The 22,500-nt window shown below is 55.0% G+C and overlaps 2 protein-coding genes across 2 annotated transcripts in view; one reads left to right on the forward strand and one right to left on the reverse strand.

The window, feature by feature from the left end:
• Window positions 1-22,500, forward strand: part of pi4kb (phosphatidylinositol 4-kinase, catalytic, beta) — a 116,299-nt gene that overhangs the window by 62,801 nt on the left and 30,998 nt on the right. The gene's annotated exons all lie outside the window — the stretch shown is intronic.
• Window positions 1-22,500, reverse strand: part of myo1eb (myosin IEb) — a 102,604-nt gene that overhangs the window by 35,098 nt on the left and 45,006 nt on the right. Inside the window, exon 15 of the mRNA XM_072461393.1 lies at window positions 7,659-7,724. Coding sequence (XP_072317494.1) covers window positions 7,659-7,724 — 66 coding nt within the window. The remainder of the gene's footprint in view (window positions 1-7,658; window positions 7,725-22,500) is intronic.

The following is a 22,500-nucleotide window of genomic DNA, read 5'->3' on the forward strand; positions in this document are numbered from 1 at the left end:
TGAAGAGAGGAGGAGGAGAAGGAAGTGAAGAGAGGATGGGGAGGAAGTGAAGAGAGGAGGAGGAGAAGGAAGTGAAGAGAGGAGGAGGAGAAGGAAGTGAAAAGAGGAGGAGGAGAAGGAAGTGAAGAGAGGAGGAGGAGAAGGAAGTGAAGAGAGGAGGATAAGGAAATGAAGAGAGAAGGAGGAGAAATAAGTGAAGAGAGGAGGAGGAGAAGGAAGTGAAGAGAGGAGGAGAAGGAAGTGAAGAGAGGAGGAGGAGAAGGAAGTGAAGAGAGGAGGAGAAGGAAGTTAAGAGAGGAGGAGAAGGAAGTTAAGAGAGGAGGAGGAGGAGGAGAAGGAAGTGAAAAGAGGAGGAGAAGGAAGTGAAAAGAGGAGGAAAAGGAAGTGAAGAGAGGAGGAGGAAGTGAAGAGAGGAGGAGAAGGAAGTGAAGAGAGGAGGAGAAGGAAGTTAAGAGAGGAGGAGGAGGAGAAGGAAGTGAAAAGAGGAGGAGAAGGAAGTGAAAAGAGGAGGAAAAGGAAGTGAAGAGAGGAGGAGGAGAAGGAAGTGAAGAGAGGAGGAGAAAGTGAAGAGAGGAGGAGAAGGAAGTGAAGAGAGAAGGAGGAGAAGGAAGTGAAGAGAGGAGGAAAAGGAAGTGAAGAGAGGAGGAGGAGAAGGAAGTGAAGAGAGGAGGAGGAAGTGAAGAGAGGAGGAGAAGGAAGTGAAGAGAGAAGGAGGAGAAGGAAGTGAAGAGAGGAGGAGGAGAAGGAAGTGAAGAGAGGACGAGAAGGAAGTGAAGAGAGGAGGAGGAGAAGGAAATGAAAAGAGGAGGAGAAGGAAAGTGAAGAGAGGAGGAGGAGAAGGAAGTGAAGAGAAGATGGGGAGGAAGTGAAGAGAGGAGGAGAAGGAAGTTAAGAGAGGAGGAGGAGGAGAAGGAAGTGAAAAGAGGAGGAGAAGGAAGTGAAGAGAGGAGGAGGAGAAGGAAGTGAAGAGAGGAGGAGGAAGTGAAGAGAGGAGGAGAAGGAAGTGAAGAGAGAAGGAGGAGAAGGAAGTGAAGAGAGGAGGAGGAGAAGGAAGTGAAGAGAGGACGAGAAGGAAGTGAAGAGAGGAGGAGGAGAAGGAAATGAAAAGAGGAGGAGAAGGAAAGTGAAGAGAGGAGGAGGAGAAGGAAGTGAAGAGAAGATGGGGAGGAAGTGAAGAGAGGAGGAGGAGGAGGAGGAGAAGGAAGTGAAAAGAGGAGGAAAAGGAAGTGAAGCGAGGAGGAGAAGGAAGTGAAGAGAGGAAGAGGAGAAGGAAGTAAAGAGAGGAGGATAAGGAAATGAAGAGAGAAGGAGGAGAAAGAAATGAAGAGAGGAGGAGGAGAAGGAAGTGAAGAGAGGACGAGAAGGAGGTGAAGAGAGGAGGAGAAGGAAGTGAAGAGAGGAGGAGGAGGAAGTGAAGAGAGGAGGAGGAGAAGGAAGTGAAGAGAGGAGGAGGAAGTGAAGAGAGGAGGAGAAGGAAGTGAAGAGAGGAGGAGGAGAAGGAAGTGAAGAGAGGAGGAGGAGAAGGAAGTGAAGAGAGGAGGAGAGAGGAGGAGAAGGAAGTGAAGAAAGGAGGAGGAGAAGGAAGTGAAGAGAGGAGGAGAAGGAAGTTAAGAGAGGAGGAGAAGGAAGTGAAGAGAGGAGGAGGAGAAGGAAGTGAAGAGAGGAGGAGGAAGTGAAGAGAGGAGAATAAGGAAGTGAAGAGAGGAGGAGGAGAAGGAGGAGAAGGAGGAGAAGGAAGTAAAGAGAGGAGGAGAAGGAAGTGAAGAGAGGAGGGGGCGGAAGTGAAGAGAGGAGGAGGAGGAAGTGAAGAGAGGAGGAGGAGAAGGAAGTAAAGAGAGGAGGAGGAGGAGGAAGTGAAGAGAGGAGGAGGAGAAGGAAGTGAAGAGAGGAGGAGGAGAAGGAAGTGAAGAGAGGAGGAGGAGAAGGAAGTGAAAAGAGGAGGAGGAGAAGGAAGTGAAGAGAGGAGGAGGAGAAGGAAGTGAAGAGAGGAGGATAAGGAAATGAAGAGAGAAGGAGGAGAAATAAGTGAAGAGAGGAGGAGGAGAAGGAAGTGAAGAGAGGAGGAGAAGGAAGTGAAGAGAGGAGGAGGAGAAGGAAGTGAAGAGAGGAGGAGAAGGAAGTTAAGAGAGGAGGAGAAGGAAGTTAAGAGAGGAGGAGGAGGAGGAGAAGGAAGTGAAAAGAGGAGGAGAAGGAAGTGAAAAGAGGAGGAAAAGGAAGTGAAGAGAGGAGGAGGAGAAGGAAGTGAAGAGAGGAGGAGGAAGTGAAGAGAGGAGGAGAAGGAAGTGAAGAGAGAAGGAGGAGAAGGAAGTGAAGAGAGGAGGAGAAGGAAGTTAAGAGAGGAGGAGGAGGAGAAGGAAGTGAAAAGAGGAGGAGAAGGAAGTGAAAAGAGGAGGAAAAGGAAGTGAAGAGAGGAGGAGGAGAAGGAAGTGAAGAGAGGAGGAGAAAGTGAAGAGAGGAGGAGAAGGAAGTGAAGAGAGAAGGAGGAGAAGGAAGTGAAGAGAGGAGGAAAAGGAAGTGAAGAGAGGAGGAGGAGAAGGAAGTGAAGAGAGGAGGAGGAAGTGAAGAGAGGAGGAGAAGGAAGTGAAGAGAGAAGGAGGAGAAGGAAGTGAAGAGAGGAGGAGGAGAAGGAAGTGAAGAGAGGACGAGAAGGAAGTGAAGAGAGGAGGAGGAGAAGGAAATGAAAAGAGGAGGAGAAGGAAAGTGAAGAGAGGAGGAGGAGAAGGAAGTGAAGAGAAGATGGGGAGGAAGTGAAGAGAGGAGGAGGAGGAGAAGGAAGTGAAAAGAGGAGGAAAAGGAAGTGAAGCGAGGAGGAGAAGGAAGTGAAGAGAGGAAGAGGAGAAGGAAGTGAAGAGAGGAGGAGGAGAAGGAAGTGAAGAGAGGACGAGACGGAGGTGAAGAGAGGAGGAGAAGGAAGTGAAGAGAGGAGGAGGAGGAAGTGAAGAGAGGAGGAGGAGAAGGAAGTGAAGAGAGGAGGAGGAAGTGAAGAGAGGAGGAGAAGGAAGTGAAGAGAGGAGGAGGAGAAGGAAGTGAAGAGAGGAGGAGAGAGGAGGAGAAGGAAGTGAAAAGAGGAGGAGAAGGAAGTGAAAAGAGGAGGAGAAGGAAGTTAAGAGAGGAGGAGAAGGAAGTTAAGAGAGGAGGAGGAGGAGGAGGAGAAGGAAGTGAAAAGAGGAGGAGAAGGAAGTGAAAAGAGGAGGAAAAGGAAGTGAAGAGAGGAGGAGGAGAAGGAAGTGAAGAGAGGAGGAGGAAGTGAAGAGAGGAGGAGAAGGAAGTGAAGAGAGAAGGAGGAGAAGGAAGTGAAGAGAGGAGGAGAAGGAAGTTAAGAGAGGAGGAGGAGGAGAAGGAAGTGAAAAGAGGAGGAGAAGGAAGTGAAAAGAGGAGGAAAAGGAAGTGAAGAGAGGAGGAGGAGAAGGAAGTGAAGAGAGGAGGAGAAAGTGAAGAGAGGAGGAGAAGGAAGTGAAGAGAGAAGGAGGAGAAGGAAGTGAAGAGAGGAGGAAAAGGAAGTGAAGAGAGGAGGAGGAGAAGGAAGTGAAGAGAGGAGGAGGAAGTGAAGAGAGGAGGAGAAGGAAGTGAAGAGAGAAGGAGGAGAAGGAAGTGAAGAGAGGAGGAGGAGAAGGAAGTGAAGAGAGGACGAGAAGGAAGTGAAGAGAGGAGGAGGAGAAGGAAATGAAAAGAGGAGGAAAAGGAAGTGAAGCGAGGAGGAGAAGGAAGTGAAGAGAGGAAGAGGAGAAGGAAGTGAAGAGAGGAGGATAAGGAAATGAAGAGAGAAGGAGGAGAAAGAAATGAAGAGAGGAGGAGGAGAAGGAAGTGAAGAGAGGACGAGAAGGAGGTGAAGAGAGGAGGAGAAGGAAGTGAAGAGAGGAGGAGGAGGAAGTGAAGAGAGGAGGAGGAGAAGGAAGTGAAGAGAGGAGGAGGAAGTGAAGAGAGGAGGAGAAGGAAGTGAAGAGAGGAGGAGGAGAAGGAAGTGAAGAGAGGAGGAGGAGAAGGAAGTGAAGAGAGGAGGAGAGAGGAGGAGAAGGAAGTGTAAAGAGGAGGAGAAGGAAGTGAAAAGAGGAGGAGAAGGAAGTTAAGAGAGGAGGAGAAGGAAGTTAAGAGAGGAGGAGGAGGAGGAGAAGGAAGTGAAAAGAGGAGGAGAAGGAAGTGAAAAGAGGAGGAAAAGGAAGTGAAGAGAGGAGGAGGAGAAGGAAGTGAAGAGAGGAGGAGGAAGTGAAGAGAGGAGGAGAAGGAAGTGAAGAGAGAAGGAGGAGAAGGAAGTGAAGAGAGGAGGAGAAGGAAGTTAAGAGAGGAGGAGGAGGAGAAGGAAGTGAAAAGAGGAGGAGAAGGAAGTGAAAAGAGGAGGAAAAGGAAGTGAAGAGAGGAGGAGGAGAAGGAAGTGAAGAGAGGAGGAGAAAGTGAAGAGAGGAGGAGAAGGAAGTGAAGAGAGAAGGAGGAGAAGGAAGTGAAGAGAGGAGGAAAAGGAAGTGAAGAGAGGAGGAGGAGAAGGACGTGAAGAGAGGAGGAGGAAGTGAAGAGAGGAGGAGAAGGAAGTGAAGAGAAAAGGAGGAGAAGGAAGTGAAGAGAGGAGGAGGAGAAGGAAGTGAAGAGAGGACGAGAAGGAAGTGAAGAGAGGAGGAGGAGAAGGAAATGAAAAGAGGAGGAGAAGGAAAGTGAAGAGAGGAAGAGGAGAAGGAAGTGAAGAGAGGAAGAGGAGAAGGAAGTGAAGAGAGGAGGATAAGGAAATGAAGAGAGAAGGAGGAGAAAGAAATGAAGAGAGGAGGAGGAGAAGGAAGTGAAAAGAGGAGGAAAAGGAAGTGAAGCGAGGAGGAGAAGGAAGTGAAGAGAGGAAGAGGAGAAGGAAGTGAAGAGAGGAGGATAAGGAAATGAAGAGAGAAGGAGGAGAAAGAAATGAAGAGAGGAGGAGGAGAAGGAAGTGAAGAGAGGACGAGAAGGAGGTGAAGAGAGGAGGAGAAGGAAGTGAAGAGAGGAGGAGGAGGAAGTGAAGAGAGGAGGAGGAGAAGGAAGTGAAGAGAGGAGGAGGAAGTGAAGAGAGGAGGAGAAGGAAGTGAAGAGAGGAGGAGGAGAAGGAAGTGAAGAGAGGAGGAGAGAGGAGGAGAAGGAAGTGAAGAAAGGAGGAGGAGAAGGAAGTGAAGAGAGGAGGAGAAGGAAGTTAAGAGAGGAGGAGAAGGAAGTGAAGAGAGGAGGAGGAGAAGGAAGTGAAGAGAGGAGGAGGAAGTGAAGAGAGGAGAATAAGGAAGTGAAGAGAGGAGGAGGAGAAGGAGGAGAAGGAGGAGAAGGAAGTAAAGAGAGGAGGAGAAGGAAGTGAAGAGAGGAGGGGGCGGAAGTGAAGAGAGGAGGAGGAGGAAGTGAAGAGAGGAGGAGGAGAAGGAAGTAAAGAGAGGAGGAGGAGGAGGAAGTGAAGAGAGGAGGAGGAGAAGGAAGTGAAGAGAGGATGGGGAGGAAGTGAAGAGAGGAGGAGGAGAAGGAAGTGAAGAGAGGAGGAGGAGAAGGAAGTGAAAAGAGGAGGAGGAGAAGGAAGTGAAGAGAGGAGGAGGAGAAGGAAGTGAAGAGAGGAGGATAAGGAAATGAAGAGAGAAGGAGGAAAATAAGTGAAGAGAGGAGGAGGAGAAGGAAGTGAAGAGAGGAGGAGAAGGAAGTGAAGAGAGGAGGAGGAGAAGGAAGTGAAGAGAGGAGGAGGAAGTGAAGAGAGGAGGAGAAGGAAGTGAAGAGAGGAGGAGGAGAAGGAAGTGAAGAGAGGAGGAGAAGGAAGTGAAGAGAGGAGGAGAGAGGAGAAGGAAGTGAAGAGAGGAGGAGGAAGTGAAGAGAGGAGAAGGAAGTGAAGCAAGGAGGAGGAGGAGAAGGAAGTAAAGCGTGGAGGAGAAAGAAGTGAAGAGAGGAGAATAAGGAAGTGAAGAGAGGATGAGGAGAAGGAGGAGAAGGAAGTAAAGAGAGGAGGAGAAGGAAGTGAAGAGAGGAGGAGGAAGTGAAGGGAGGAGGAGGAGAAGGAAGTAAAGAGAGGAGGAGGAGGAGGAAGTGAAGAGAGGAGGAGAAGGAAGTGAAGAGAGGAGGAGAAGGAAGTGAAGAGAGGAGGAGGAGAAAGAAGTGAAGAGAGGAGGAGGAGAAGGAAGTGAAGAGAGGAGGAGAAGGAAGTGAAGAGAGGAGGAGGAGGAAGTGAAGAGAGGAGGAGGAAAAGGAAGTGAAGAGAGGAGGAGGAAGTGAAGAGAGGAGGAGAAGGAAGTGAAGTGAGGAGGAGGAGAAAGAAGTGAAGAGAGGAGGAGAAGGAAGTGAAGAGAGGAGGAGGAGAAGGAAGTGAAGAGAGGAGGAGAAGGAAGTGAAGAGAGGAGGAGGAGGAAGTGAAGAGAGGAGGAGGAGAAGGAAGTGAAGAGAGGAGGAGGAAGTGAAGAGAGGAGGAGGAGAAGGAAGTGAAGAGAGGAGGAGAAGGAAGTGAATAGAGGAGGGGGAGGAAGTGAAGAGAGGAGGAGGAGAAGGAAGTGAATAGAGGAGGAGAAGGAAGTGAAGAGAGGAGGAGAAGGAAGCGAAGAGAGGAGGGGGAGGAAGCGAAGAGAGGAGGAGGAGGAAGTTAAGAGAGGAGGAGGAGGAGGAAGTGAAAGGAGGAGGAGAAGGAAGTGAAGAGAGGAGGAGAAGGAAGTGAAGAGAGGAGGAGAAGGAAATGAAGAGAAGGAGGAGAAGGAAGTGAAGAGAGGAGGAGGAGAAAGAAGTGAAGAGAGGACGAGAAGGAAGTGAAGAGAGGAGGAGAAGGAAGTAAAGAGAGGAGGATAAGGAAGTGAAGAGAGGAGGAGGAGAAGGAAGTAAAGAGAGGAGGAGAAGGAAGTGAAGAGAGGAGAAGGAAGTGAAGAGAAGAGGAGAATTAAGTGAAGAGAGGAGGAGAAGGAAGTGAAGAGAGGAGAAGGAAGTGAAGAGAGGAGGAGAAGGAAGAGAGGAGGAGAAGGAAGTGAAGAGAGGAGGAGGAGAAGGAAGTGAAGAGAGGAGGAGAAGGAAGTGAAGAGAGGAGTAGAAGGAAGTGAAGAGAGGAGGGGGAGGAAGTGAAGAGAGGAGGAGGAGGAGGAGAAGGAAGTGAAGAGAGGAGGAGAAGGAAGTGAAGAGAGGAGTAGAAGGAAGTGAAGAGAGGAGGAGGAGAAGGAAGTAAAGAGAGGAGGAGAAGGAAGTAAAGAGAGGAGGAGAAGGAAGTGAAGAGAGGAGGTGGTTAGCATTAGCATTAGCTGGTTAGCATTAGCTGGTTTGCATTAGCGTTAGCTAGTTAGCATTAGCATTAGCTGGTTAGCATTAGCTGGTGTTCCGGGAAAAAAAAAAAAAAAAAAAAAATCTATATTTCTCAAAGCAAACCAGCGAGTCTCTGAGACTCAGAGTCTTCAAAAAAGCAGCTTAACTACTTTTCTTTCCCTAAAGTTGAATCTTGTGTTCGGGCCAAACTAAACCTCTGTCATAACCTGACTCTGAACGTGAAATATGCACTGTTTGTGTTTGTGTGAAACCATCTGAACACCTGTTAGCATTAGCCTGTTAGCATTAGCCTGTTAGCCTGTTGGCATGTTAGCATTAGCCTGTTAGCATTAGCCTGTTAGCATTAGCCTGTTAGCATTAGCCTGTTAGCCTGTTGGCATGTTAGCATTAGCCTGTTAGCATTAGCCTGTTAGCATTAGCCTGTTGGCATGTTAGCATGTTACCTTGCCGGCGTAGTGGTGGATGATGAAGCCTTTATTCCAGCTGCTGAAATGTTCATGTGAACCAACCTGTCAATCACACAAAGACACAAAGTGAGCACCATCCTCTGCATCGTGAGCACCATCCTCTGCATCGTGAGCACCATCCTCTGCATCGTGAGCACCATCCTCTGCATCGTGAGCACCATCCTCTGCATCGTGAGCACCATCCTCTGCATCGTGAGCACCATCCTCTGCATCGTGAGCACCATCCTCTGCATCGTGAGCGTCGTGAGCACCATCCTCTGCATCGTGAGCACCATCCTCTGCATCGTGAGCACCATCCTCTGCATCGTGAGCACCATCCTCTGCATCGTGAGCACCATCCTCTGCATCGTGAGCGTCGTGAGCACCATCCTCTGCATCGTGAGCGTCGTGAGCACCATCCTCTGCATCATGAGCACCATCCTCTGCATCGTGAGCACCATCCTCTGCATCGTGAGCACCATCCTCTGCATCGTGAGCGTCGTGCGCACCATCCTCTGCATCGTGAGCATCATCCTCTGCATCGTGAGCGTCGTGAGCACCATCCTCTGCATCGTGAGCACCATCCTCTGCATCGTGAGCACCATCCTCTGCATCGTGAGCGTCGTGAGCACCATCCTCTGCATCGTGAGTGTCGTGAGCACCATCCTCTGCATCGTGAGCACCATCCTCTGCATCGTGAGCGTCGTGAGCACCATCCTCTGCATCGTGAGCACCATCCTCTGCATCGTGAGCGTCGTGAGCACCATCCTCTGCATCGTGAGCGTCGTGAGCACCATCCTCTGCATCGTGCGCACCATCCTCTGCATCGTGAGCGTCGTGAGCACCATCCTCTGCATTGTGAGCACCATCCTCTGCATCGTGAGTGTCGTGAGCACCATCCTCTGCATCGTGAGCGTCGTGAGCACCATCCTCTGCATCGTGAGCGTCGTGAGCACCATCCTCTGCATCGTGAGCACCATCCTCTGCATCGTGAGCACCATCCTCTGCATCGTGAGCACCATCCTCTGCATCGTGAGCACCATCCTCTGCATCGTGAGCGTCGTGAGCACCATCCTCTGCATCGTGAGCACCATCCTCTGCATCGTGAGCGTCGTGAGCACCATCCTCTGCATCGTGAGTGTCGTGAGCACCATCCTCTGCATCGTGAGCACCATCCTCTGCATCGTGAGCGTCGTGAGCACCATCCTCTGCATCGTGAGCACCATCCTCTGCATCGTGAGCGTCGTGAGCACCATCCTCTGCATCGTGAGCGTCGTGAGCACCATCCTCTGCATCGTGCGCACCATCCTCTGCATCGTGAGCGTCGTGAGCACCATCCTCTGCATTGTGAGCACCATCCTCTGCATCGTGAGTGTCGTGAGCACCATCCTCTGCATCGTGAGCGTCGTGAGCACCATCCTCTGCATCGTGAGCGTCGTGAGCACCATCCTCTGCATCGTGAGCACCATCCTCTGCATCGTGAGCACCATCCTCTGCATCGTGAGCACCATCCTCTGCATCGTGAGCGTCGTGAGCACCATCCTCTGCATCATGAGCACCATCCTCTGCATCATGAGCACCATCCTCTGCATCGTGAGCACCATCCTCTGCATCGTGAGCACCATCCTCTGCATCGTGAGCACCATCCTCTGCATCGTGAGCACCATCCTCTGCATCGTGAGCACCATCCTCTGCATCGTGAGCACCATCCTCTGCATCGTGAGCGTCGTGAGCACCATCCTCTGCATCGTGAGCACCATCCTCTGCATCGTGAGCACCATCCTCTGCATCGTGAGCACCATCCTCTGCATCGTGAGCACCATCCTCTGCATCGTGAGCGTCGTGAGCACCATCCTCTGCATCGTGAGCGTCGTGAGCACCATCCTCTGCATCATGAGCACCATCCTCTGCATCGTGAGCACCATCCTCTGCATCGTGAGCACCATCCTCTGCATCGTGAGCGTCGTGCGCACCATCCTCTGCATCGTGAGCACCATCCTCTGCATCGTGAGCGTCGTGAGCACCATCCTCTGCATCGTGAGCACCATCCTCTGCATCGTGAGCACCATCCTCTGCATCGTGAGCACCATCCTCTGCATCGTGAGCGTCGTGAGCACCATCCTCTGCATCGTGAGTGTCGTGAGCACCATCCTCTGCATCGTGAGCACCATCCTCTGCATCGTGAGCGTCGTGCGCACCATCCTCTGCATCGTGAGCACCATCCTCTGCATCGTGAGCGTCGTGAGCACCATCCTCTGCATCGTGAGCGTCGTGAGCACCATCCTCTGCATCGTGCGCACCATCCTCTGCATCGTGAGCGTCGTGAGCACCATCCTCTGCATTGTGAGCACCATCCTCTGCATCGTGAGTGTCGTGAGCACCATCCTCTGCATCGTGAGCGTCGTGAGCACCATCCTCTGCATCGTGAGCGTCGTGAGCACCATCCTCTGCATGGTGAGCACCATCCTCTGCATCGTGAGCACCATCCTCTGCATCGTGAACACCATCCTCTGCATCGTGAACACCATCCTCTGCATCGTGAGCACCATCCTCTGCATCGTGAGCGTCGTGAGCACCATCCTCTGCATCATGAGCACCATCCTCTGCATCATGAGCACCATCCTCTGCATCGTGAGCACCATCCTCTGCATCGTGAGCACCATCCTCTGCATCGTGAGCACCATCCTCTGCATCGTGAGCACCATCCTCTGCATCGTGAGCGTCGTGAGCACCATCCTCTGCATCGTGAGCACCATCCTCTGCATCGTGAGCACCATCCTCTGCATCGTGAGCACCATCCTCTGCATCGTGAGCACCATCCTCTGCATCGTGAGCGTCGTGAGCACCATCCTCTGCATCGTGAGCGTCGTGAGCACCATCCTCTAAATCATGAGCACCATCCTCTGCATCGTGAGCACCATCCTCTGCATCGTGAGCACCATCCTCTGCATCGTGAGCGTCGTGCGCACCATCCTCTGCATCGTGAGCACCATCCTCTGCATCGTGAGCGTCGTGAGCACCATCCTCTGCATCGTGAGCACCATCCTCTGCATCGTGAGCACCATCCTCTGCATCGTGAGCACCATCCTCTGCATCGTGAGCACCATCCTCTGCATCGTGAGCGTCGTGAGCACCATCCTCTGCATCGTGAGTGTCGTGAGCACCATCCTCTGCATCGTGAGCACCATCCTCTGCATCGTGAGCGTCGTGAGCACCATCCTCTGCATCGTGAGCACCATCCTCTGCATCGTGAGCGTCGTGAGCACCATCCTCTGCATCGTGAGCGTCGTGAGCACCATCCTCTGCATCGTGAGCGTCGTGAGCACCATCCTCTGCATCGTGAGCACCATCCTCTGCATCGTGAGCACCATCCTCTGCATCGTGAGCGTCGTGAGCACCATCCTCTGCATCGTGAGCGTCGTGAGCACCATCCTCTTTGTCGTGAGCACCATCCTCTGCATCGTGAGCACCATCCTCTGCATCGTGAGCGTCGTGAGCACCATCCTCTGCATCGTGAGCACCATCCTCTGCGTCGTGAGCGTCGTGAGCACCATCCTCTGCATCGTGAGCACCATCCTCTGCATCGTGAGCGTCGTGAGCACCATCCTCTGCATCGTGAGCGTCGTGAGCACAATCCTCTGCATCGTGAACACCATCCTCTGCATCGTGAGCGTCGTGAACACCATCCTCTGCATCGTGAGCGTCGTGAGCACCATCCTCTGCATCGTGAGCACCATCCTCTGCGTCGTGAGCGTCGTGAGCACCATCCTCTGCGTCGTGAGCATCGTGAGCACCATCCTCTGCGTCGTGAGCACCATCCTCTGCATTGTGAGCACCATCCTCTGCATCGTGAGCGTCGTGAGCACCATCCTCTGCATCGTGAGCGTCGTGAGCACCATCCTCTGCGTCGTGAGCACCATCCTCTGCATCGTGAGCGTCGTGAGCACCATCCTCTGCGTCGTGAGCGTCGTGAGCACCATCCTCTGCGTCGTGAGCACCATCTTCTGCATCGTGAGCGTCGTGAGCACCATCCTCTGCGTCGTGAGCACCATCCTCTGCATCGTGAGCACCATCCTCTGCATCGTGAGCGTCGTGAGCACCATCCTCTGCATCGTGAACACCATCCTCTGCATCGTAAGCGTCGTGAGCACCATCCTCTGCGCCGTGAGCACCATCCTCTGCGTCGTGAGCACCATCCTCTGCGTCGTGAGCACCATCCTCTACATCGTGAGCGTCGTGAGCACCATTCTCTGCGTCGTGAGCACCATCCTCTGCATCGTGAACGTCGTGAGCACCATCGTCTGCGTCGTGAGCACCATCCTCTGCATCGTGAGCGTCGTGAGCACCGTCCTCTGCGTCGTGAGCACCATCCTCTGCGTCGTGAGCACCATCCTCTGCGTCGTGAGCACCATCCTCTGCGTCGTGAGCACCATCCTCTGCGTCGTGAGCACCATCCTCTGCGTCGTGAGCACCATCCTCTGCGTCATGAGCACCATCCTCTGCGTCGTGAGCACCATCCTCTGCATCGTGAGCGTCGTGAGCACCATCCTCTGCGTCGTGAGCACCATCCTCTGCATCGTGAGCGTCGTGAGCACTGTCCTCTGCGTCGTGAGCACCATCCTCTGCGTTGTGAGCATCATCCTCTGCGTCGTGAGCACCATCCTCTTTGTCGTGAGCACCATCCTCTGCGTCGTGAGCACCATCCTCTGCATCGTGAGCGTCGTGAGCACTGTCCTCTGCGTCGTGAACACCATCCTCTGCGTCGTGAGCATCATCCTCTTTGTCGTGAGCACCATCCTCTGCGTCGTGAGCACAATCCTCTGCGTCGTTAGCAACATCCTCTGCGTCGTGAGCACCATCCTCTGTGTCGTGAGCACCATCCTCTGCGTCGTGAGCAACATCCTCTGCATCGTGAGCACCATCCTCTGCATCGTGAGCACCATCCTCTGCGTCGTGAGCACCATCCTCTGCGTCGTGAGCACCATCCTCTGCATTGTGAGCACCATCCTCTGCGTCGTGAGCACCATCCTCTGCGTCGTGAGCACCATCCTCTGCGTCGTGAGCACCATCCTCTGCATCGTGAGCGTCGTGAGCACTGTCCTCTGCGTCGTGAACACCATCCTCTGCGTCGTGAGCATCATCCTCTTTGTCGTGAGCACCATCCTCTGCGTCGTGAGCACAATTCTCTGCGTCGTGAGCATCATCCTCTGCGTCGTGAGCACCATCCTCTGCGTCGTGAGCACCATCCTCTGCGTTGTGAGCACCATCTTCTGCGTCGTGAGCACCATCCTCTGCGTCGTGAGCACCATCCTCTGCGTCGTGAGCACCATCCTCTGCATCGTGAGCACCATCCTCTGCGTCGTGAGCGTCGTGAGCACCATCCTCTGCATCGTGAGCGTCGTGAGCACCATCCTCTGCGTCGTGAGCATCATCCTCTTTGTCGTGAGCACCATCCTCTTTGTCGTGAGCACCATCCTCTGCGTCGTGAGCACAATTCTCTGCGTCGTGAGCATCATCCTCTGCGTCGTGAGCACCATCCTCTGCGTCGTGAGCACCATCCTCTGCGTTGTGAGCACCATCCTCTTTGTCGTGAGCACCATCCTCTGCGTCGTGAGCACAATTCTCTGCGTCATGAGCATCATCCTCTGCGTCGTGAGCACCATCTTCTGCGTCGTGAGCACCATCCTCTGCGTCGTGAGCACCATCCTCTGCATCGTGAGCACCATCCTCTGCATCGTGAGCACCATCCTCTGCATCGTGAGCGTCGTGAGCACCATCCTCTGCATCGTGAGCGTCGTGAGCACCATCCTCTTTGTCGTGAGCACCATCCTCTGCATCGTGAGCACCATCCTCTGCATCGTGAGCGTCGTGAGCACCATCCTCTGCATCGTGAGCACCATCCTCTGCATCGTGAGCACCATCCTCTGCGTCGTGAGCGTCGTGAGCACCATCCTCTGCATCGTGAGCACCATCCTCTGCATCGTGAGCGTCGTGAGCACCATCCTCTGCATCGTGAGCGTCGTGAGAACCATCCTCTGCATTGTGAGCGTCATGAGCACCATCCTCTGCATCGTGAGCGTCGTGAGCACCATCCTCTTTGTCGTGAGCACCATCCTCTGCATCGTGAGCACCATCCTCTGCATCGTGAGCGTCGTGAGCACCATCCTCTGCATCGTGAGCACCATCCTCTGCATCGTGAGCACCATCCTCTGCGTCGTGAGCGTCGTGAGCACCATCCTCTGCATCGTGAGCACCATCCTCTGCATCGTGAGCGTCGTGAGCACCATCCTCTGCATCGTGAGCGTCGTGAGCACAATCCTCTGCATCGTGAACACCATCCTCTGCATCGTGAGCGTCGTGAACACCATCCTCTGCATCGTGAGCGTCGTGAGCACCATCCTCTGCATCGTGAGCACCATCCTCTGCATCGTGAGCACCATCCTCTGCGTCGTGAGCGTCATGAGCACCATCCTCTGCGTCGTGAGCATCGTGAGCACCATCCTCTGCGTCGTGAGCACCATCCTCTGCGTCGTGAGCACCATCCTCTGCGTCGTGAGCACCATCCTCTACATCGTGAGCGTCGTGAGCACCATTCTCTGCGTCGTGAGCACCATCCTCTGCATCGTGAACGTCGTGAGCACCATCGTCTGCGTCGTGAGCACCATCGTCTGCGTCGTGAGCACCATCCTCTGCATCGTGAGCGTCGTGAGCACCGTCCTTTTGCGTCGTGAGCACCATCCTCTGCGTCGTGAGCACCATCCTCTGCGTCGTGAGCACCATCCTCTGCGTCGTGAGCACCATCCTCTACGTCATGAGCACCATCCTCTGCGTCGTGAGCACCATCCTCTGCATCGTGAGCGTCGTGAGCACCATCCTCTGCGTCGTGAGCACCATCCTCTGCATCGTGAGCGTCGTGAGCACTGTCCTCTGCGTCGTGAGCACCATCCTCTGCGTTGTGAGCATCATCCTCTGCGTCGTGAGCACCATCCTCTTTGTCGTGAGCACCATCCTCTGCGTCGTGAGCACCATCCTCTGCATCGTGAGCGTCGTGAGCACTGTCCTCTGCGTCGTGAACACCATCCTCTGCGTCGTGAGCATCATCCTCTTTGTCGTGAGCACCATCCTCTGCGTCGTGAGCACAATACTCTGCGTCGTGAGCATCATCCTCTGCGTCGTGAGCACCATCCTCTGCGTCGTGAGCACCATCCTCTGCGTCGTGAGCAACATCCTCTGCATCGTGAGCACCATCCTCTGCATCGTGAGCGTCGTGAGCACCATCCTCTGCATCGTAAGCGTCGTGAGCACCATCCTCTGCGTCGTGAGCACCATCCTCTGCATCGTGAGCGTCGTGAGCACCATCCTCTGCGTCGTGAGCGTCGTGAGCATCATCCTCTGCGTCGTGAGCACCATCTTCTGCATCGCGAGCGTCGTGAGCACCATCCTCTGCGTCGTGAGCACCATCCTCTGCATCGTGAGCACCATCCTCTGCATCGTGAGCGTCGTGAGCACCATCCTCTGCATCGTGAACACCATCCTCTGCATCGTGAACGTCGTGAGCACCATCCTCTGCGCCGTGAGCACCATCCTCTGCGTCGTGAGCACCATCCTCTGCGTCGTGAGCACCATCCTCTGCGTCGTGAGCACCATCCTCTACATCGTGAGCGTCGTGAGCACCATTCTCTGCGTCGTAAGCACCATCCTCTGCATCGTGAACGTCGTGAGCACCGTCCTCTGCGTCTTGAGCACCATCCTCTGCGTCGTGAGCACCATCCTCTGCGTCGTGAGCACCATCCTCTGCGTCGTGAGCACCATCCTCTGCGTCGTGAGCACCATCCTCTGCGTCGTGAGCACCATCCTCTGCGTCATGAGCACCATCCTCTGCGTCGTGAGCACCATCCTCTGCATCATGAGCGTCGTGAGCACCATCCTCTGCGTCGTGAGCACCATCCTCTGCATCGTGAGCGTCGTGAGCACTGTCCTCTGCGTCGTGAGCACCATCCTCTGCGTTGTGAGCATCATCCTCTGCGTCGTGAGCACCATCCTCTTTGTCGTGAGCACCATCCTCTGCGTCGTGAGCACCATCCTCTGCATCGTGAGCGTCGTGAGCACTGTCCTCTGCGTCGTGAGCACCATCCTCTGCGTTGTGAGCATCATCCTCTGCGTCGTGAGCACCATCCTCTTTGTCGTGAGCACCATCCTCTGCGTCGTGAGCACAATCCTCTGCGTCGTGAGCATCATCCTCTGCGTCGTGAGCACCATCCTCTGCGTCGTGAGCACCATCCTCTGCGTCGTGAGCAACATCCTCTGCGTCGTGAGCACCATCCTCTGCGTCGTGAGCACCATCCTCTGCATCGTGAGCGTCGTGAGCACTGTCCTCTGCGTCGTGAACACCATCCTCTGCGTCGTGAGCATCATCCTCTTTGTCGTGAGCACCATCCTCTGCGTCGTGAGCACAATTCTCTGCGTCGTGAGCATCATCCTCTGCGTCGTGAGCACCATCCTCTGCGTTGTGAGCACCATCTTCTGCGTCGTGAGCACCATCCTCTGCGTCGTGAGCACCATCCTCTGCGTCGTGAGCACCATCCTCTGCGTCGTGAGCTTGGTGAGCACCATCCTCTGCGTCGTGAGCACCATCCTCTGCATCGTGAGCGTCGTGAGCACCATCCTCTGCGTCGTGAGCATCATCCTCTTTGTCGTGAGCACCATCCTCTTTGTCGTGAGCACCATCCTCTGCATCGTGAGCACCATCCTCTGCATCGTGAGCGTCGTGAGCACCATCCTCTGCGTCGTGAGCGTCGTGAGAACCATCCTCTGCATTGTGAGCGTCATGAGCACCATCCTCTGCATCGTGAGCATCATCCTCTGCGTCGTGAGCACCATCCTCTGCGTCGTGAGCACCATCCTCTGCGTTGTGAGCACCATCTTCTGCGTCGTGAGCACCATCCTCTGCGTCGTGAGCACCATCCTCTGCGTCGTGAGCACCATCCTCTGCATCGTGAGCGTCGTGAGCACCATCCTCTGCGTCGTGAGCGTCGTGAGCACCATCCTCTGCATCGTGAGCGTCGTGAGCACCATCCTCTGCGTCGTGAGCATCATCCTCTTTGTCGTGAGCACCATCCTCTTTGTCGTGAGCACCATCCTCTGCGTCGTGAGCACAATTCTCTGCGTCGTGAGCACCATCCTCTGCGTCGTGAGCACCATCCTCTGCGTTGTGAGCACCATCCTCTTTGTCGTGAGCACCATCCTCTGCGTCGTGAGCACAATTCTCTGCGTCGTGAGCATCATCCTCTGCGTCGTGAGCACCATCTTCTGCGTCGTGAGCACCATCCTCTGCGTCGTGAGCACCATCCTCTGCATCGTGAGCGTAGTGAGCACCATCCTCTGCGTCGTGAGCATCATCCTCTTTGTCGTGAGCACCATCCTCTTTGTCGTGAGCACCATCCTCTGCGTCGTGAGCACAATTCTCTGCGTCGTGAGCATCATCCTCTGCGTCGTGAGCACCATCCTCTGCGTCGTGAGCACCATCCTCTGCGTCGTGAGCAACATCCTCTGCATCGTGAGCACCATCCTCTGCATCGTGAGCGTCGTGAGCACCATCCTCTGCATCGTAAGCGTCGTGAGCACCATCCTCTGCGTCGTGAGCACCATCCTCTGCATCGTGAGCGTCGTGAGCACCATCCTCTGCGTCGTGAGCGTCGTGAGCATCATCCTCTGCGTCGTGAGCACCATCTTCTGCATCGTGAGCGTCGTGAGCACCATCCTCTGCGTCGTGAGCACCATCCTCTGCATCGTGAGCACCATCCTCTGCATCGTGAGCGTCGTGAGCACCATCCTCTGCATCGTGAACACCATCCTCTGCATCGTGAACGTCGTGAGCACCATCCTCTGCGCCGTGAGCACCATCCTCTGCGTCGTGAGCACCATCCTCTGCGTCGTGAGCACCATCCTCTGCGTCGTGAGCACCATCCTCTACATCGTGAGCGTCGTGAGCACCATTCTCTGCGTCGTAAGCACCATCCTCTGCATCGTGAACGTCGTGAGCACCGTCCTCTGCGTCTTGAGCACCATCCTCTGCGTCGTGAGCACCATCCTCTGCGTCGTGAGCACCATCCTCTGCGTCGTGAGCACCATCCTCTGCGTCGTGAGCACCATCCTCTGCGTCGTGAGCACCATCCTCTGCGTCGTGAGCACCATCCTCTGCATCATGAGCGTCGTGAGCACCATCCTCTGCGTCGTGAGCACCATCCTCTGCATCGTGAGCGTCGTGAGCACTGTCCTCTGCGTCGTGAGCACCATCCTCTGCGTTGTGAGCATCATCCTCTGCGTCGTGAGCACCATCCTCTTTGTCGTGAGCACCATCCTCTGCGTCGTGAGCACCATCCTCTGCATCGTGAGCGTCGTGAGCACTGTCCTCTGCGTCGTGAGCACCATCCTCTGCGTTGTGAGCATCATCCTCTGCGTCGTGAGCACCATCCTCTTTGTCGTGAGCACCATCCTCTGCGTCGTGAGCACAATCCTCTGCGTCGTGAGCATCATCCTCTGCGTCGTGAGCACCATCCTCTGCGTCGTGAGCACCATCCTCTGCGTCGTGAGCAACATCCTCTGCGTCGTGAGCACCATCCTCTGCGTCGTGAGCACCATCCTCTGCATCGTGAGCGTCGTGAGCACTGTCCTCTGCGTCGTGAACACCATCCTCTGCGTCGTGAGCATCATCCTCTTTGTCGTGAGCACCATCCTCTGCGTCGTGAGCACAATTCTCTGCGTCGTGAGCATCATCCTCTGCGTCGTGAGCACCATCCTCTGCGTCGTGAGCACCATCCTCTGCGTTGTGAGCACCATCTTCTGCGTCGTGAGCACCATCCTCTGCGTCGTGAGCACCATCCTCTGCGTCGTGAGCACCATCCTCTGCATCGTGAGCGTCGTGAGCACCATCCTCTGCGTCGTGAGCGTCGTGAGCACCATCCTCTGCATCGTGAGCGTCGTGAGCACCATCCTCTGCGTCGTGAGCATCATCCTCTTTGTCGTGAGCACCATCCTCTTTGTCGTGAGCACCATCCTCTGCGTCGTGAGCACAATTCTCTGCGTCGTGAGCACCATCCTCTGCGTCGTGAGCACCATCCTCTGCGTTGTGAGCACCATCCTCTTTGTCGTGAGCACCATCCTCTGCGTCGTGAGCACAATTCTCTGCGTCGTGAGCATCATCCTCTGCGTCGTGAGCACCATCTTCTGCGTCGTGAGCACCATCCTCTGCGTCGTGAGCACCATCCTCTGCATCGTGAGCGTAGTGAGCACCATCCTCTGCGTCGTGAGCATCATCCTCTTTGTCGTGAGCACCATCCTCTTTGTCGTGAGCACCATCCTCTGCGTCGTGAGCACAATTCTCTGCGTCGTGAGCATCATCCTCTGCGTCGTGAGCACCATCTTCTGCGTCGTGAGCACCATCCTCTTTGTCGTGAGCACCATCCTCTGCGTTGTGAGCACCATCTTCTGCGTCGTGAGCACCATCCTCTGCGTCGTGAGCACCATCCTCTGCGTCGTGAGCACCATCCTCTGCATCGTGAGCGTCGTGAGCACCATCCTCTGCGTCGTGAGCGTCGTGAGCACCATCCTCTGCATCGTGAGCGTCGTGAGCACCATCCTCTGCGTCGTGAGCATCATCCTCTTTGTCGTGAGCACCATCCTCTTTGTCGTGAGCACCATCCTCTGCGTCGTGAGCACAATTCTCTGCGTCGTGAGCACCATCCTCTGCGTCGTGAGCACCATCCTCTGCGTTGTGAGCACCATCCTCTTTGTCGTGAGCACCATCCTCTGCGTCGTGAGCACAATTCTCTGCGTCGTGAGCATCATCCTCTGCGTCGTGAGCACCATCTTCTGCGTCGTGAGCACCATCCTCTGCGTCGTGAGCACCATCCTCTGCATCGTGAGCGTAGTGAGCACCATCCTCTGCGTCGTGAGCATCATCCTCTTTGTCGTGAGCACCATCCTCTTTGTCGTGAGCACCATCCTCTGCGTCGTGAGCACAATTCTCTGCGTCGTGAGCATCATCCTCTGCGTCGTGAGCACCATCTTCTGCGTCGTGAGCACCATCCTCTTTGTCGTGAGCACCATCCTCTGCGTCGTGAGCACAATTCTCTGCGTCGTGAGCATCATCCTCTGCGTCGTGAGCACCATCTTCTGCGTCGTGAGCACCATCCTCTGCGTCGTGAGCACCATCCTCTGCATCGTGAGCGTAGTGAGCACCATCCTCTGCGTCGTGAGCATCATCCTCTTTGTCGTGAGCACCATCCTCTTTGTCGTGAGCACCATCCTCTGCGTCGTGAGCACAATTCTCTGCGTCGTGAGCATCATCCTCTGCGTCGTGAGCACCATCCTCTGCGTCGTGAGCACCATCCTCTGCGTCGTGAGCAACATCCTCTGCATCGTGAGCACCATCCTCTGCATCGTGAGCGTCGTGAGCACCATCCTCTGCATCGTAAGCGTCGTGAGCACCATCCTCTGCGTCGTGAGCACCATCCTCTGCATCGTGAGCGTCGTGAGCACCATCCTCTGCGTCGTGAGCGTCGTGAGCATCATCCTCTGCGTCGTGAGCACCATCTTCTGCATCGTGAGCGTCGTGAGCACCATCCTCTGCGTCGTGAGCACCATCCTCTGCATCGTGAGCACCATCCTCTGCATCGTGAGCGTCGTGAGCACCATCCTCTGCATCGTGAACACCATCCTCTGCATCGTGAACGTCGTGAGCACCATCCTCTGCGCCGTGAGCACCATCCTCTGCGTCGTGAGCACCATCCTCTGCGTCGTGAGCACCATCCTCTGCGTCGTGAGCACCATCCTCTACATCGTGAGCGTCGTGAGCACCATTCTCTGCGTCGTAAGCACCATCCTCTGCATCGTGAACGTCGTGAGCACCGTCCTCTGCGTCTTGAGCACCATCCTCTGCGTCGTGAGCACCATCCTCTGCGTCGTGAGCACCATCCTCTGCGTCGTGAGCACCATCCTCTGCGTCGTGAGCACCATCCTCTGCGTCGTGAGCACCATCCTCTGCGTCGTGAGCACCATCCTCTGCATCATGAGCGTCGTGAGCACCATCCTCTGCGTCGTGAGCACCATCCTCTGCATCGTGAGCGTCGTGAGCACTGTCCTCTGCGTCGTGAGCACCATCCTCTGCGTTGTGAGCATCATCCTCTGCGTCGTGAGCACCATCCTCTTTGTCGTGAGCACCATCCTCTGCGTCGTGAGCACCATCCTCTGCATCGTGAGCGTCGTGAGCACTGTCCTCTGCGTCGTGAGCACCATCCTCTGCGTTGTGAGCATCATCCTCTGCGTCGTGAGCACCATCCTCTTTGTCGTGAGCACCATCCTCTGCGTCGTGAGCACAATCCTCTGCGTCGTGAGCATCATCCTCTGCGTCGTGAGCACCATCCTCTGCGTCGTGAGCACCATCCTCTGCGTCGTGAGCAACATCCTCTGCGTCGTGAGCACCATCCTCTGCGTCGTGAGCACCATCCTCTGCATCGTGAGCGTCGTGAGCACTGTCCTCTGCGTCGTGAACACCATCCTCTGCGTCGTGAGCATCATCCTCTTTGTCGTGAGCACCATCCTCTGCGTCGTGAGCACAATTCTCTGCGTCGTGAGCATCATCCTCTGCGTCGTGAGCACCATCCTCTGCGTCGTGAGCACCATCCTCTGCGTTGTGAGCACCATCTTCTGCGTCGTGAGCACCATCCTCTGCGTCGTGAGCACCATCCTCTGCGTCGTGAGCACCATCCTCTGCATCGTGAGCGTCGTGAGCACCATCCTCTGCGTCGTGAGCGTCGTGAGCACCATCCTCTGCATCGTGAGCGTCGTGAGCACCATCCTCTGCGTCGTGAGCATCATCCTCTTTGTCGTGAGCACCATCCTCTTTGTCGTGAGCACCATCCTCTGCGTCGTGAGCACAATTCTCTGCGTCGTGAGCACCATCCTCTGCGTCGTGAGCACCATCCTCTGCGTTGTGAGCACCATCCTCTTTGTCGTGAGCACCATCCTCTGCGTCGTGAGCACAATTCTCTGCGTCGTGAGCATCATCCTCTGCGTCGTGAGCACCATCTTCTGCGTCGTGAGCACCATCCTCTGCGTCGTGAGCACCATCCTCTGCATCGTGAGCGTAGTGAGCACCATCCTCTGCGTCGTGAGCATCATCCTCTTTGTCGTGAGCACCATCCTCTTTGTCGTGAGCACCATCCTCTGCGTCGTGAGCACAATTCTCTGCGTCGTGAGCATCATCCTCTGCGTCGTGAGCACCATCTTCTGCGTCGTGAGCACCATCCTCTTTGTCGTGAGCACCATCCTCTGCGTCGTGAGCACAATTCTCTGCGTCGTGAGCATCATCCTCTGCGTCGTGAGCACCATCTTCTGCGTCGTGAGCACCATCCTCTGCGTCGTGAGCACCGTCTCCACTGTATTTAAGGTACGGGCTCCTTTCACTGACCAGTCCACTTCCAGGAAGCCAGAAAACCACAGGCGTCCTCCTCTCTGTGCCCCGCCCCTACTTCCTGACTCCTCCTCCTACCAGGATGACCCTGTCCCTGTGATTTTGACACAAATTGAAGTTGTAACCGGCATCTCTCCCATTTCAACCAGGAGGGTCAGGGTCAGGGTCAGGGTCAGGGTCAGGGCTGGTATTGAAGTGTCTGGAATGCACCACTGACCGGACCATAGGGTTAGGGTCTAACGCTGACCGGACCATAGGGTTAGGGTCTAACGCTGACCGGACCATAACTCTGTAGATCAAGTGGCTTTGTGGGGTCTTAAGTCTTACATTCATTACTTTACTCTCCATGTCATCTTTTCATCAAGA

Source organism: Eucyclogobius newberryi, unplaced genomic scaffold (assembly GCF_026437365.1).
Source record: "Eucyclogobius newberryi isolate DKJ021-1_F unplaced genomic scaffold, fEucNew1.0.hap1 SCAF_3, whole genome shotgun sequence".
Classification (NCBI taxonomy): Eukaryota; Metazoa; Chordata; class Actinopteri; order Gobiiformes; family Gobiidae; genus Eucyclogobius; species Eucyclogobius newberryi.